At 42.4% G+C, this 17,337-nt stretch overlaps 1 protein-coding gene across 10 annotated transcripts in view; it reads left to right on the top strand.

The window, feature by feature from the left end:
* The first annotated feature begins 2,801 nt into the window (after positions 1-2,801).
* Positions 2,802-17,337, top strand: part of carmil3 (capping protein regulator and myosin 1 linker 3) — a 97,412-nt gene continuing 82,876 nt past the window's right edge. For all 10 annotated transcript variants that reach the window (XM_073490469.1, XM_073490467.1, XM_073490468.1 and 7 more), the window contains exons 1-2: positions 2,802-3,080; positions 7,505-7,599. In XM_073490469.1, coding sequence (XP_073346570.1) covers positions 3,023-3,080; positions 7,505-7,599 — 153 coding nt within the window. In that variant the 5' untranslated portion in view covers positions 2,802-3,022. The remainder of the gene's footprint in view (positions 3,081-7,504; positions 7,600-17,337) is intronic.

Here is a 17,337-nt window from a genome sequence, read left to right as displayed (position 1 = left end):
CTCTATTTCCTCAGTGTCCTCACATCATTACAGAAATATTGCCACAAAAACACATCTATCAACAGCATCGAATCAACTTTCTGCTCTGACATAATAAAACATTACTTTTGAGGAGCCATAGTTTAAACCCTTTCAGATAATATGATTGCTTATTTTCTGTCCAAAGAGAAGCAGACACAGGAAGGATCTAGATGTGTGCTTTGATACATGAAAGCCTTTCGAATGATCTAATCCTAGATTTTTTAAATCATTTTGAAGATTTTTTTTTTTTGATCTTCTCATTCAGTCAATACATGTGTGCCTTTCTATTCATGTGGCAGAATGAAAACATCAGAATAACTCTGACCTCCATTTGGTTATCAGACTTATAGCTTTAAATGTATGATTCTCCCTCTGCCTGGAATTGTCACAGTTGGATCTAAACTGGCAACATGTTGTGCTTTTCAGAAAATGTGCTCCTCTGGCTGCTGATGTTTGGGGAATTTTAGAATCTTTATATGTATAATCTGACTGAGTTTCATTAAGTTTTTTGATTGGTCTTTGATTTTATAGGTCTAGCCAGCTTTTCATTAAGGTGTAATTTAGGTTGCCTCTAGGATGAAAATCTTTTGTATCAAATTGTATTCATTATTTTGTAATCACATTTACGATCAATTATTTTTTTTAAGCACATTTTTATTTATTGAGTTTGAACAATTGGCAACAGCCCCTGGTAACAGGAGGGAACAAATAGCCATGCATACATAAATTGGTAGGAGATCTATCAGAAGTAGGCCAGTTCATGTCTGATTTTGTTGAACATATATTGTGCCTTTTAGGAGTACCTGGTCTGTTTTGGTCAGGATATTTTTTATAGTCTTAATCAGGATTTCCAGGATAAACATTGAAAAAACATTATTACACCCTTAACTATTCAATATTGCCTAAAAAAGTAACCCATTCTGAAATAAATTATCATATGACTGAATGTAAAATATCTTAGGAAACCAAACAATTCTGAAATGCTTAATCAAATGTAAAATTGTATTGTGTGTGTTTGTTTAAATAATGTTACTTTTCATTATAGTGGAGTTGTCATCAGTGACCGCCCCCCCTTACCTTTCAGCCAATCACATGCCCTCAGCCTCCCAGTGGACTAACAAACCGCCACCGTCACTCATCAAGTTTGGCTGCAACAATGGAGGAGACAGGCTACATATATAATTCCCAGTAAGTGAGTAAATGAGGCCATGTATACATACAGCACGTTTGTGTATGCTCTTCACGGAGTTGTGTCTTTCTCTGAGAACATCTTTAAAATCAGGGCACTGCCAAGGTAACTTTAAATTAACTAACGTTAGCTAGCTAGCTAAATGTCGCTAACACTGGCTCTTTCTTGTATTGCTGAATAATATTTCGAATTAACTAGCTGACAGTTAATTAGCTGGCTGGTTGGGTAGCGTTTGTAGCATTTTTAAGCAATAAAGGGAGAAGTTGCTTCGCGCTGCGTTTAGGCTGTAGTTCACAAATACTTGGCAGTCAACTCCAGGAGCTAGCTTAGCAGGCTACATTTTGGTAACTGTTGGCCTGTTCAGTGATTGGATGAAAGGTGAGGGGGGCGGGCACAGGTGACAACTCAAAATGTTTTAGGGAAAACTTTTTTGAGAGGTTATGAAAACAAAACAAAAATTATAATGAAAAAAATAAAAAAATGAATTTTAGTCATTCATTAAAATACTTTGAAGCTAATTGGCTCTTTTAAAAAATTTTTTTTACTGTATTTTAACTATATTCATATATTTAATAATGTATTATTAATGCTAGATATTTAATGTTGAACAATTTGCTGCTTTATAGAAACAGCCATTAAAAATAAGAAAATGATTGCTTAGAACTATCAAAATATCAGTGGATGGTTCAGATAGATTTACTCACCTCTACTATATGTTGTCAGTGATGGATTGGTCAGTCAGGGATTACAAGAAATCCCCTGGGGTAATACTTCTTGCAGCTGAACCCCCCTCCTGTCTGATTATTTATTGATTGATTACTTTCAATCGGAGACATCTTTCTTGTGGAATTACTAAGTTACAGGATCTTCCCAAGTTTAATTGCTACCAGGGGGAATCAATGTGTGTTATTTTATTGATTATAAATCTCAGATCCCCTTCAGCTGTTCCCAGTGACTTAAACTCACTTAAACACTGACCAGTACCACACCCATTGTGTTACATCCATGCTGAGCAAAACCAAATGACAAGTAAATCACGACCCCTTGTCCCTTTGCATTCGATTCGGTTTTGTATGATCTTAACATTAAAGGAGCACTATGTAGTTTTGGAGAATACATTTTGAATCTGAAGAGAAAGACTGATTTTTTCAATGCCTAAACAAACTAAATAAACAAACTCTTCGTTTCTGCTTCAAACAGTGTTCTGGGGACCTCATTTTCTTCTGAGAACGGCTTGTTTATGCAGTTACGGAAACGATAAATAATTCTGTTTTTTTTGTTATCACCTCATTAATATTATAAATATTAAAAGTCTGAGTTTCAATTTCTTCTCCAAAACTACATAGTGCCCCTCTAAGGGGCCCCTCTCTGTTTGGGGGCCCTCTGAATGTCATTCCCTGTCATTAAAACATACACTGAGGTGAAAGTGGCAGATTTTACAAAAATATATAGAATTTTAAACATAGTGATGCAAACACAATGGCACAGCCTGTAACCCCTCCACCTCTCATAACCCCCCCTCCTCCCTCTCTCTCTCTCTCTCTCTCTCTCTCCGTCTCTCATGTGCTTCCTTGAGTGAGCTGAAGTCCTCGCACTCCTCGGCTTTTTTTTCGCCAGTGCGCACCACGGCATCATCGCTCCACACCACACTGTGTACGGACTGTTGCTGCGTCCGGAGCACCTGCAGGTGAAAAAGAAGGGGGGTAAAAGGAAGAAGAAGGAGAAGAAGAAGAAGGAGAAGAAGAGGCGCGCTCAGGGGACATTAGAGAGCGGAGGAAGGAGAAGGGGCCGGACCGGCGGCAGGAGCGCACCATGGCCTCAAAGGAGACCACAGCGGCGGGCTTCGCCAACGTCAGCAGAGAAATCACAGGTGAGCACGAGTTTTTCGGGGGGTGGGGGTGGAGGGGAAGTGTGTTTTAACCTCTCTTTGAGAAGATGAGACTGGAAGTAGGAGCTTTCTCAGGACGCGCGGGGTTAGTTTGCCTTCGCTCGGCTGCTCTTTAAATCTTTCCCAGCGCGTTTCATCTGTAAGGAGTTATCACCGCAGGCAAAGCGCAGGAAATGTCTCCCAAGGTAAAAGCAGAGTTAATGGCTGTTGAAGCTCGTGAAGATCGTAATCCCATCGATCTCGGAGCGGTGGAGCTCCGGGATTGATTTGACATAAAGATCTGCTGTGAAATTTATCGCGCACAAGAGTCCTGTAGAGTTATTTTTAAGTGTTATGCCCGTGCATGTGTGTGCGTGTCGTTGCTTTAATGTGCGTTCGTTCGTTAGTTTTCATCTTTTTCTCCTCTGCGTGTGCGCGCGTAGGAGTTACTGTGCGACTGCGAGCGCTTTGCGTGCAGCAGCAGCAGGCAGCATGGGTTCAGCTGCACGAGGGGAGATTGGACAGTTGTACAGCGCGCGCGCGCGCGCACACACACACACACACACACACACACACACACACACACACACACACACACACACACACACACACACACACCAACATGTTTGGATGATCAGGTGTTAGAGAAGGTGTGTCTTTCACTGCTAATTATCCTGACGGCGAGTTAAATCCCGATGTTTACCAGCTCAACCTGGTCAAAGCCCCGTCTGTCTGGCCTGGTGATCAGAGCCAGGCGGCATTAGGCCATGATCACACCTGTCAGGACAAGATGGGGAGGGGGGAGTGGGGGAGGCGAGTGAGGATCTGTCAAAGTGTCAAAAAGGCAAAAAGCAGAGAGAATTGAGGAGGAAAAGGTGACCGACCCTTCCTCGTTCTTTTTCTTCATCCCCCAATCTCTTTTGGGAGCAGATGCTGAGGTCACACCACGCAGCAGGCCTTTGGGAGGCGGGGGAGACCACAGAGTGTGTTAAAAGGTTTAAGCGATTGGGTCTTACCCAGCTTAATGTCAATAACTCTCTGTTTGTCTTTGGCTGATCCTCCCTTCGATCCCCTCACACCCCACCCCTGCCCTGTCCCTGCCTCGTCCTCCTGGCTGCTGCTGCTGCTGCTGCTGCTCGCTCAAGTGTGAGAGCCAACTTCATGGCTGTTGCTGGATGTGCAAAGTGAGAATTATGAGTGTGCAGTAGTGAAAGAGAGAGAGAGAGACTGGGAAAGAGAGTTGGGAGATTGTGACACAGTGGAGCATCGTGACACAGCATGACGCACTGTATCTCCATCTGGTGGGCTCATATTTAGAATGGGTTGCCCCCCGTGCCCGCAATGTGAACATCGCGCAGCCTGCAGGCATATGTGCGCGTTTGCCGTACGAGTTTATAGGTTGACATTGTGTTTGTGAAGAGCAGGTCGTATTGTGAAGGGGATGTAAATGGTGGAGGCCTCTGGTGCGGTTCAGTGAGCCTCAGCAGGGTCGTGTCGTGTGGTGGAGTAGAGGCCCCTAAAGACTGCAGCTCTGGGTCTTGTGGTCGGTTCCATTGAGATGAGCCAGGCTGCTTCTTTCTTTTATTTCTTTCTTTCTCTGAGGCTAAAAATAGCCCAGTCCTCTTCAGCTAGAGGATATATGTGTGTATGCGTGTGTGTCTCCCCGGCCTCATGTTTGTGTCTTTGTAGCTGTCTACTTGTCTCTGTGACTGTTCACCCCTGTGCGTCTGTCTTTAAAGGAATAATCTAGCAGTCTATCCCAAAGATGAAAATCAAAGACAAAACACGATGACAGCATCAGCAGCTCCAACACAGTGAATTTATCGGGAGACGGGAACACTTTCTAATACTCGGCTATATTTCAGACACTGTAGGACTAATTTGGATGGAAGATTTCAAGCAAAGGCTCACAGATAAGAGTCGCTGGTGTCCTAGTACTCTGATGTGCAGCTTACTTTACTATTGTGAGCCACTGTACTAATAGCACAATGTACAGGTGGGTGAAAAAAGGAAACCCAACATGAAGTGCTTTAGCGAGGGCTTTGGCCACCACTGTCCTTCAGAACAGCATTGTTGCTTCTTGGCATAGCTTATTGAGAGCACTGCACTGATTTAACATTGCCCTCCTATAACATTGTCAGGCTCATCACATACAGAAAAAAGGAATCAATGCAGCAACTCTACAGTTTTTTATTCTGTGCGTTCTTCCTCCTTGTCAAAACCTGGTGCCTACATTACACAGAATGCAATTCAACTGCCGTCTGTCCACAAAGGGGGTTCGTGCAATGTGTAATGAATGTTATGGTGTTAATGTGTTAGCGGCTAATGTAGCCTCGAGCCACTTGCCTCAAGCAGAGATAAGGAGCATGCTGCAGAGGTCTAATAGGCTCGCTTCTTTCTGACTCCACACCCCTAAATTCTTTATATTTTTAAACTTGTAGACTCCAACTGACACTGACTCAAATGACATCACCTGAGGGAGTTTATCAGACTTCACACAGCTCCCTCTGGACCCACAAAAGGCTTTGAATAACTTTTATTTTCATGTGCCGTGGTGTCCCTCCAAGATCTGTGAACAGACTTCGGTGTCTGTTCCCCTTTCAGTGTCTGGTGATCTACTGGAGGGATAAACATTATTCTTGGCTGACAAAACAATCTCGGCGCGAGAGCCACTTACTTTTCTTTTGACGAGGTCTGCAAGTGAAGATTATTTTGATGAATCTCTTGATTTTTTTCTCTCAATTTAATCGTTTGGTTTATAAATGTGAAATGGAAATTCTGACAAAATGTTCCGGAAGATGCGGAAAAGATGCCTTTTCATTTTAACTCTCAAAAATCAAAGTGTTTCATTTGAGTTTCACGGAATGATCAGAAAAAACGGCAAATATTTTTTTTAATTTTAAACTTTTGGCATTTTTGCTTAAAAAGTGCTTAATCAGTTTAGAGCTACAACTATTTTGACGGTCGATCGAATAAGAAGATGTCAGTTTGGGCTCTGGGAAATTACGATGAGCATTTTTCACAATTTATTGACATATACAAACTCAATGATTAATACAATTACAAATTATAATAATCGATAACTTGTGAGAATAATCGTTAGATTAATGTATAATGAAAATAATTTTTAGTTGCAGCCCTGAATCAATTATCTTTTTTTTTTATTAGGCGAGCAAATGGCATATTTAGATACGTTTCCAGGTATGAAAGTGCCATAAAATAATAAAATGTATAATGGTGTCTGTTTTACCTCCATGTATAGCTTTCCCTTCTTTATTTAGTTTGTTTTATTTTCATCTGTAAGGAGGCTGCACTGCTGAGGCGCGATTGTGTGTACACTTTACCAAAGAGAAATCATTTTGTTGCGGTTAGCCAAGTTCTTTGTTCATTGTTGGCGTTTTCCACCTGGAATGCTTGGAGGTCGAGGTTTTAACTAGTTTAATTTCAACAAGGAAATTCCGACCTCCATCGCTCACTGGAAGCAGCTTTTCACACATTGTGTTCATCAGCAACAGATTTTTGCTTGTTTGTCGTGAAGCACTTATGTTAAAACTTTTCATTATTCTGAGCCCTTTCTTAAACTTGTCGTCCGTTTTGGCTTAAATCTTGAGCTTGTCAGTTCATTCTTGACCTCAAGCAAATTTGATCTGCTAATGAACTGATGATGGTGGTGGAAAGCACAGTGTGACTCACTCCAAAATTCTCCTATAGATGTGTGCACAGGTATTATGTACACATCCAGTATGATCAGTATCATCAGCACCAGTACTGACCTTGTTAAGAGGATCGCGTATTGGCCTGATCTGCTTTCAGATTTGCTTATTAGTCACTGCTGTTATAAAATGCAGCGATCTAACACGATCTCATTGGGTTGTCAACAGCATTTTGAGCACCACAGCATCCCCTTGTGTACAATATTGTCTTGTATATCAATATTTCCGAGGAGTTATTATTCCCTCTCACCGCTTAAACAGCGTTGTCACAGCAGGAGCTCCATTTTTTCTGTTTCGCTCCCTCCATTTGCTGTAGTGAGCTAATTTCACATAGTTAATAAGTCATGTGTAGTTATATCCTCATATTAACGTACACAAGAGGAATGACCCAATCATACGCTTCCAGTGAGGCACAAAGGGGTAAAAAAGGCCCTGTTATTGGAGCTTCACTCTAACATCCTGAGTTATGTTATGAGAACTGGTATTGGCAGACACAATCTGTGTATCTCTAATGTTTCTCCACTCATTTATTACGGTTTTTCCTTTCATTCATCACCCAGCCGCATTTTTGAATTTATCGATTCCCCCCCATAAAAGCTTTTTACAGTGTTTCAGAGTGCATCTCAGGGCAGCGCTTTTCACTCTGTTATGTGTTTACATTATGTAATTAGCTCTCCTCGTTTTCCCCTCTTTTCTCTCCACTCTTCTCTGCAGAGAGCATCAGGAAGGTGCTGGACAAGCAGGCCATTAAGTTTGTGCGAGCCATCAAGCAGGACACGAGGAGCGGCAAAACGGAGGACAGGATTCTGGTGAGAGACGCCAACACCCTCACACCCACCGACACCCCCCTCCTCCGTCTGCCGTCACACCAGGTCACCTGAAGGGGTTTTTATTGTTAAAGTGAAAGCATCTTCACATGCCAGTTACTGAATATGGAATGGAATGGCACTTGCAGAGCAAATGGAAATCAATGGAAGTTAATTACAGCAAGTTGAAAGAGCCATAAGAAGTGGCAGATTGCATCCTGAGACACCCAACAGACGTGCTGAAAATCAGGCTTAAGACAGATGCTGCCAAAGCAGAGCAAAGTGGACACCATGCCATGGCCTACTGAGTCTATCCTCAGAGTTTATTAGATGTGGCAGGATGGCCTTAATGCCACAGGCAAGAGTTCGGCGTGTGTGTGTATGTGCAAGCCTGACACAGTGTACATACAGGGGCATCAGTTATTGTTTTCTTTCTGTCTGAAGAAGCTCACGTGAGTGTATGCCAGAGGGTGTGTGGGCAGCCTGTGATGTGTTGAAGGAGCTTGTGCGAAGCAAGGCCACCGCTGTTATTGTGAAATCGTCAACTAGTTGTCCACATTAGTGACTGATCAGTTACTCACACGCTTTGTCGCCACAGCATGTGAGAAAGCGAGCTCGTTTCCTCCCCTGAGGACGACAGAAAAGACAAGCTGATAAGCCAATCAAAACTATTAATCAGTACTTCTCTCGGTTTCCCGTATCTGCTATTATTTCTCTTCCTCTCCCTCGCCTTCATCTATCCCCATCATTACCACCACCCCCTTTATTTTTGTCGTCTCCTCTCTTTGTTTCCTCTCTCCCTCCCTCCTTATCTGTCCATCTCAATTATTCTCTACCCCGTCATCACCCCCCTCCTCCCACCTTCCACCACCACCCCAGTCGCCTCTCACTTTCTCTCCGTCTATCCCCTTTCTGCCCTTCCCTCCATCTTTACTCAAACCTGTTAAAGGGTATTGAGCTCCTCCTTCCATCAGAAGCAATTCAATTAGGTCTCTCTGCCTTATGAGAGTTTTTTTTTACTATCCAAATGGGCCTTGGCTGCTACTACTGCCACTGCTCCAAATTCTTTCAAGGGAAAGCAGGCGAGGGGGGAGGTGGCTTGATATAAGCATTCATTCTAGCTCGTTGTCAAGGTCTCCCCCTCTAAAAGGCAATCTTTTCACTCTAATGGATAAATTTGTTTGGATGTATGAAAGGTGAACAGATGAGGGAGTTTGTAAATAGACTGTTTGTTTCAGTCTCGCTGGGTATTGTGTACAAAATGTTCACTCATGCTTGAAAATGTCATACATGGTTGTTAGAGAAAGTGGAGTAATTTAGGATTGCCTTCTAATACGGTGACAAGACTTGGTCTTGCAAACAGTTTTTCTAAGCCTGAAGGCTTAAGCGAAGCCTTCTCCTACCTTCATCCTCCCTTTCATGTTGATTCCACCTTCATGGCTGAAGTGGATTTAGCAGGACAGGATCATAGCTTTCATCTCAGTTCTTCTGTTTGTTTAGTTTTAGTTTTACGGAAAGTTTTTTCATTATGTTATCTATTGGGTTTATACTGACTGCATCAAAGTCTTTGTTCTACATCTCGCTCTTTCTTTTTGGCCCCCTTCTCCCTCCGGAGACTGCTGGTATCCAGCTGTCTGTGTGTGTTGACTGTACCAGCCATCATGCAGCGAGACACACACACACACACACACACACACACACACACACACACACACACACACACCCAGGGTCGACTCCCCCCCCCCCATGGCAGACAGACACATGGAGTGCTCGGCATGACATCCGAACGGCACCCAGGGCAATGCGAAGGGGAGCATCAACATTCATGTTTCCATCACGGGGCGTGCATGCACAAAAACACATACATACGCGCACACACATGCACACACACACACACACACACACACACACACACACACACAGACACACACACACACTCGTGGGTACAGTTTGACATGTGCAGAAGGCATCTACGCAGACACACATGGTTCAGCGCATCAAAACTTGCCCGCATACACACACTTAGGGCCATTATTAGATCACCCTATTTGAAGATTAGAGGCGAGTCAGAAAACAAAGCATCTTCAAAGGCAGAGAGAGGGAGAGACACAGGGAGGCTGGGGGGGAGGAGTGGGTGGGTGTGTTGGAGGAGGAGGGGAGGGCACCCCATATTAGGAAAAGGAATGGAGGAGGGAGACAGGGGGAAGGAGATTTCTGATGTGTTGTGATGCCCCAGTTGCCGATTTGGTTCTTCCGCCACTTATTTATCCTGATTGGTCGCTCTGTGTTATCCTCCGTTGACTCTGTGGTTCCCTCGCTCCTACCTAATAATGGGCCTATTACTGGCTGAGATTGCCACTGTTTGACAGTCCTGAGCACACTCGGATGCTTCGGACGCTTATTTCCACTTAGGTTGTGCGCTTACGCAAAGGCCCCGCTCATGAGACTCTCGGAGGACTGAGGTTTGAGGTTGAGTCAGTGGTGCAGCATTTAAAGATTTGGTTGTGGTTGTGTGTTCAGAGTCTGTCCGAGGAAGTTTACAGCAGGCCTGTTATTTAGAAAGTTGTTGGTTGTTATATAATAATGATTTATGGTCAGCAATCATTTTTAAAGATGATTTATTCTGCACAAAAATCATTATGCATTACCTAACCCTTTTATCATCCCAGCCAGTTCCCTTGGCACTTACAATTTATGTTTATACATATTTACATTTATAAACTACCAAATGATAGAAATGGCCATTTGCAGTTAAAGTACACTTTTAGCAATCTGCATGAATTTTTCTACATTTAAGTAAAACAAGACATTTTTATTGATCTATTTTTATGGAGAAGCAATTTATGGACACAAGAAATAAAACAATTCATAATGCAATGTAGTATTTTCTGTGATGGATCGTCTTTTTGTGGTTTGCTACAAACTTTAGCCGACTTTGCTAATTTTTTATTTATTTTTTTCTGAGGGAGTGTCTCGCTCTCATGTCCACAACTGTTACTGTGAATAAATGTGGCTTTGTTGTATTAGTTTAATTGAATTGGTACCAATAATATCAGAATCACTCAAAATACTACAGACACTGGAATAAAAATACTTATTAAATACTAATTTAAAATAAGTTTCGTCCTCGCTCTAGTATATTGTTTCAACCTATTAGTCTACCTAGTCACGTTCATGCACGTCGCATCATCCATGATTAATTACAAGCTAATCTCAAAGGGAAGGTAGTAAACGGAGGTAAAATGAAAGGTTCAAAAACACTACACATGAACTATCAGGAAGAGAAGTGCTCGGCAGGAGGAGAATACTTCAAACAGCCCTGTTTGAATAGAAGTTGACGGCAGTGTTCCAAGCATCATTGCCAGTGGCTACTTTAAGCAGCACTGTTGAAGCATTCATGCCACCTGCTAATGTTAGCAGCATGATATGACTCGACGACAGTCGTAACAGTGGTACTTCAAGAGCTTAATATCTTCTGAGGTGGTACACTGGGTAAAAAGTTTGAAAAAGGTTTTAGACATTTTGGGGGTATTCATTTACACAGCTTTTGCACAGTAAACCCTCTGTACCTAAACTCAATACAAACAATATAACTGCTTATGAAAACTTCACCACAAGCAGGATACATGCTGAGTGATTTCTCCTTGAAGGCAGCCCCCTGAAAACATCTGAGCTGCATTCCAGATCACATACTTTTTATTTTTGCTTTTAGTACGTACTGCAGCTGCCCTTACAAAGTACATACTGTTGCATGCAGTATGCATACAACTAGGAAATACTACTTTGTCAGAACATTGTGCACTGAACTTTGACCCTCTTGCTCTAGCATCTGTTGAAATTTTGAAGTAAAAAATCTGGGATTTGGAACACAGCCAATGAGCTGTCATCAGTCTGTGGCTCAATAGATGTGGCGTATTTTTTGCTGCACAGATGATTGTGGGTCAGAATAGTCAAAAAAAGCATGCTGGCTTAACTGCAAAATTTGACCGGATGAAATCTGACATTAGGTTTGGGCGATATGTTAAAAATTTCCAACCGGCCACCGTCAGCTCATCAACCAGCGGTTGCTGATATATTCGGCAGTTGTGTATGTGGTGGAGAAAAAAAAAAGAGGGGGGATGTTGCATTCATGTGATGTCGGAAAAAATCTAAAAATGACTTTCACAATGGGATAATTCACATGAAGTCACCTCATGTCAGAAAAACAACTCGGCAACTCGGATCTTCCGACACCACATGAATGCAGCAAAAAAGTTTAGCGTGCTTTGCGGGCGCAGGGGGCGAGGCTGCAGTAGGACGCATTCACTCACAGCCTCTAAATGAGCAAACAGGTGGGAGATCAGGATAACATACCTGTCCTATTATAACGATCGGGGTGCACAACTGCACAGCTTTTTTTGATGTAGTTCTCAAATATGGTTTATGAATTAACGTTACTTTCACCACCGCCATTTTGTGAAAGACTCGTTGGAAATACGTGTGAAGCTGCCAGTTCCAATACGCGCACACTTTGAATTGTGCTCTACATAGTAATTATGAACTATATGAACCGTGTTGAATTCTGTGGAGGCAGACCATTAATTAAGCAAAATAAAATGACAAAAATCGCCCAAAAAATCACCAAAAATGAAACCAACCGTGATGGACTCAGCTGATGGGCGATTGGCGATATATTCGTACAATCGCCCAAGCCTATCTGACATCCATGTATTTTCGGAATAATGCATTTAATATACAAAGCATTGGGATATACTAAATCCTTTTTCTAGCATGCTAAAGAGTATAGCAGAATTGGTATTAGAAAATGTTTTTGAAAACTGCAGTGCACCCTGGGAATATTTTTGGGCATAGTATGTAAAAAATCTTTTTTCTACATATAACAGGTGAAAATATCCTCTATCAGATGTTTGAGAGGACTATTCAAGGGTTAATAAACTTTCTTTACTTTTAAGAACACTTCATATTATTATTTTGTAAGTTTCTTCTGATACTCTTTCACCATATACTAATTCAGTGACTGCTACCTCTATCTACCCTGCACGTTGCATTGAAGAGGGATCCCTCCTATGCTTCTTTTTTTATGGGCTTCTTCCTTGTCTGAGTCGATAGTCTAAACAGTTAACAGACTGTGAAGACCCTAACCCTAATCCTGAGAGAAACTTGTTTGTGTGCTAAATGCTGTTTGACTTTAAATTTATTGCAGCTGGCAGTCATTAGCATTGCCAAATCTGGATCTGTGGCTAAGAGTGTTTTGGGACTAAATAAATAAAATAAAAGTAGTGAAAAGCTGGTTGTTTCAAGATCTGCCTCCAGTTTGTAGTGAATCAACATCATCAACATCTTTCTTTGAGCTTTTTCTCATTTGCCTTTGCTTTTTAGTGTAATGTTGTTACTGTTGTTTTATTTTTTCTTCCTTTATTGTTTCGAAGCGTCTATGTTTCTTTATACTCCTTGGGGTCTTGTAACCTCATCTGCATGAATTAGCGTTTTCAATCTCCTCGCTCTGCATCTTTTTAATTATTGAATTTTATCGCTCTTTGGAATTGTTAAATTGCTTCTGTTCCTCAGTGGTCTGTCCTGTGTAAACCACATCATTGACTTGTGCTTAACTGATTTGTCCAGACCCTGAGGTAATGCGCTGCTGCAAAATTCAAGCCTGCGTAGTTAGGAGTTCTCATATTAGACAACTGACATTAAATTATGTGTATTAATTTACACATCACGTTCAGTTACTCATCATGAGGAGTGCAGCTCAGCCTGCCCAGCCTTGTTATTGTTGTTGTCATTATTATTATAATATAGTGTCTACTGCGGCCTTGGAAGGAGCTCTTCAAAGTTAGAAAAAATACCGCTGATGATGTTGTCTTGGTTATCTTGGCCAGGAGACTACAGATTTTTAATGACAAGCTGCCTTTCAAAACAGAGACGTAGAGTTTGAAAGACATTGGCATTTACCAGGCAGAGATGGTCTAATAAAGACATACTATCGGTTGCTTTATTGGACAATGTAGGATCTAGCATTTTTGGAATCTTAACGAGTATTTGGGACTAATATGTCAAGCAAAGTCACAGTCAAATGATTTATACATGTTTCAAGTTTAGATTTGTTTCAATGGATGTATCAAATGATCAAACTGGAGGGGCACTCAGTAGAGCTCATACTTCCCCTAAGGCCCAACAGTCCCCTTTAAATCAACCAAACCTAATCCAATATTAAATAAGATATATTTACAGCCACTACATCTGGATTTTTATTTGGAGCCGCATGAAATTGTACTCACTCAGAGATACCAGCCCCCTAAATACGCCTGATTTTTTTTTTTCCCATCAAGATCCATGCATTATTTAAAACCCCCTATCTCACAATGTTATAGAAAGCAAGAAAAAAATCCTGGGTCTGTCCCTATATCCTGATCCACACCAAAAGTTAATGGAGTCTATTCTGGGCCGAGATCCATCCTCAGTCCAGGTTTTGTTGAAATCCACTCAGTACATTTTGCGCAATCCTGCTGACAAACCAACCAACCAAAAGTAAAAAAAAAAAACAGGGTCTGGACACTAGATAATGCTCCCATGAGCATTTATTACCTCCACGGGTGATGGTCCCAAGTCCTTCTTCTGTCATAAACCAAATGCAGAGACACACCATACAAGTACAGAGGACAGGTCACCAACCGACCAACCAGTAAGCCGACACAGGCATGGTATTATCACAGTGACCTTCAATCTTTGCTGAAATACTCTCGTTAGAGCTAAAATGAAATCAGCCGTGAATAGTGAAAAACACCATGTTTGCCTTAGATATTATCAAATCTAACAAACTGATCAACACCAAATACACTTTACACACCATTAACAAACACAGGCTGGTTGTTAGAGGTTGTTTTCATAGATGGACTGATATGTTTTGCTTTAATAGTCACAGAAACAACCAAAATAACCCTAATTCGTTCATTTTGCCTAACCTACCTACTCGTCGAAAAATAAAGTGTGTACAAGAAATGGATGACGTGCAGGACTTTTTGGTTCTTTACAGTATATGATTGGACACGCCTGTCTGAGATGCAAGATTCAACCACCAGGCATTAGCTACTAAGCGTTTATGGCTAGAATAATTTTTAAAAGACAAAGCACACTGAATATCATAGCAATGCATCCTGGCACAGTTTGAGTTCTTACAAACCTCTGCACACTCGGCACTCCTCCTTAAACACCACGGGCAGAGCAGAGATGTTAGCATAGCAATCCATGGCCAGAGTAGCTCAAGGTGGATGAGCAGGAGCCTTATTTGTTGGCACCCTCTGAAAACCTTGATCTCAATCATAATCAATTTGTGATCATTATGTTGTAACTGTAGTGATAGGTGTTGTAATTTACTCTGTCAGTGAACCCACCTTCCAGGATCTTGCCTCACGTTATTCAATTACCGATTTGCTACATTTCCCAGAATCCCTTTTGACAACTCCTAGAAAATGTGACTGAACTTGCAGGTGCAGTGAGAAATGTAGCAAGGCCAAGCAACAAAAATGCTCCAAACAGCGTGGAAGATTTACGAAGCCTCTTTCCTTTTCTGACATTTATGACTTCCACACTGTACAACCAGACAGAGGCGATCTGGGGAGGGAGAATGTATTTGACTCTCATGGTCCCAGTCCGGATTCAATTTTGTACTCTACATTGTTTATACGCCTGCGGGACAGTGAATACACAATCACTGGGGCTTAAACAGCGCCAGCTTCTTAGCATCTTTTCAACTACCTGTTTTGTAAGCTCTGAAAACCGTGGTTGATGGTAAACAAAGTCAAACGATTACACGCTCACTGTATTACATTATCATCTTGTACATTTTAAATGGTGAATTTGGGCCTTGCTTTCAAGATGACACCTTGTTGCAGAGGGACTCCGACGGTGCGCTGGGCTGTGAAAGAAAGCCGAGTACAAAGCAGTAAAGCAGAGACAGCCCGTGCTCGCAGCAGAATCTTCTCTTTCTTTTCAGTCTCTCGACAACAACACTTCCATCTGTTAGTGTAATATGCTTGCGTAATGTTGCGAACGTTACCACTGCATCATCCACGGCTTTCTCTTCATGGCTTTTCGCTGCAAGATGCTCAGCATGGAGTCGTTTTCTCTGTGAGCGTTCGGGATTTAGCATCTGACGGTGCGTAGCGAGCGCTCTGTGCTGTAATTAGGACTGTGCTTTCCTTTGATTATCATAACACATGTTGGTAGCCTATGGTGGAGGGGCTATGAAGTGTGACTGCTGACCTTCTCTTTTCCCCCATGAGAAGGCGAGAAAGTGTGTGTGTGTGTGTGTGTGTGTGTGTGTGTGTGTGTGTGTGTGTGTGTGTGTGTGTGTGTGTGTGTGTGTGTGTGTGTGTGTGTGTGTGTGTGTGTGTGTGTGTGTGTGTGTGTGTGTGTGTGTGTGTGTGTGTGTGTGTGTGTGTGTACTGAGGCAGCTCAAAGTATCTCTGCCTCTCCTTTTCTCTCTCCTTTGCTCTTTTGCTCTCATTGTCCTGATGCTCCTGTATCCTACCCCTCTTTTCTCTTTTTTCCTCCATCTGTCTGGCCTCTCCCACACTCGCTGCTCACTTACTTGTCTCCATCTCATCCCACATTCCCCCCTTTTATTTGTATTTTCCCCTACCCCTTTCTTTCCTCTGAGCCCATTCACCCAATCGTGGCAGGTCTTCAGCTTCTGTTTCTCCTCGTATGCACTCTATCCCATCTCTAGTACAACCCTGCAACCTCTTCCCATTATCTGTCTCTTACCCTATCTTTTTTCTCTTTTTTTTTAAGAGGTCCTTTGGGTTTCAGAGCTCTCTCTTTGCCATCTCTTTGATTTCGACGCATTGGACTTTTTTTTTTATAAGAGAATCTGGAACAAGATGTGTTTTTGAGCTTTGCATTTCTTTCCTCTCATTTGGCTCCATCTCTCCCTCTCTCTCTCTGTCTTTCAACCACTCTAAAGTCCACTTATAAAGCCAGACCTGGGGCATCTGTGCTTTCAAACCCCCGTCACTTACAGACACACACACACGCACGCATGTAAGCTGACAGATTGACTGATGGCAGGGTTGTGTTTTTGTGATGCTGAGTTCACTTGAGTGATGGGAGCTGACTGACTCTGTGTGTGTGTGTGTGTGTGTGTGTGTGTGTGTGTGTGTGTGTGTGTGTGTGTGTGTGTGTGTGTGTGTGTGTGTGTGTGTGTGTGTGTGTGTGAGAGACAGAGAGAGAGAGAGAGAGAGAGAGAGAGGAGGAAAGATGGGCAAGCGTAGTCCAAAGCCAGCTTAGCAAGCTATTGTGCATCATTATACGTGCATGAGAGTCAAAACGAGTGTGCGCTGTTCTAGCATGTCGGACTTATGCAAATGTTTGTATCGGAATGTTTCTGATTTCGTAGTGTGTGTGTGTGTGTGTGTGTGTGTGTGTGTGTGTGTGTGTGTGTGTGATGTGCGTGTGTTTTAAAATGCCCTTGTGGACGAGCCAGAAATACCGCAGGCGGCAAAATCTGGCACTGATCCTTAGCTTGTTCCCTCAGAGGCAGCGCTGCAACACACACACACACGACCCAGAGACACACTTTGATTTGCACCATCTCGTTTGAAGTGCAAGACCCAGAGCCTGACAGCTTATGATTAATATAAGCCCCCGCCCTCTGCCCTCTCGGCTGCGAGTGCACGCAAACGCACACATCCAGAATGAGATACATTTGTTGTTTTTCATGCGCGTACTGTACACGTG

Source organism: Pagrus major, chromosome 21 (assembly GCF_040436345.1).
Source record: "Pagrus major chromosome 21, Pma_NU_1.0".
Lineage (NCBI taxonomy): Eukaryota > Metazoa > Chordata > Actinopteri > Spariformes > Sparidae > Pagrus > Pagrus major.
This window is presented reverse-complemented; position numbering and strand designations above follow the sequence as displayed.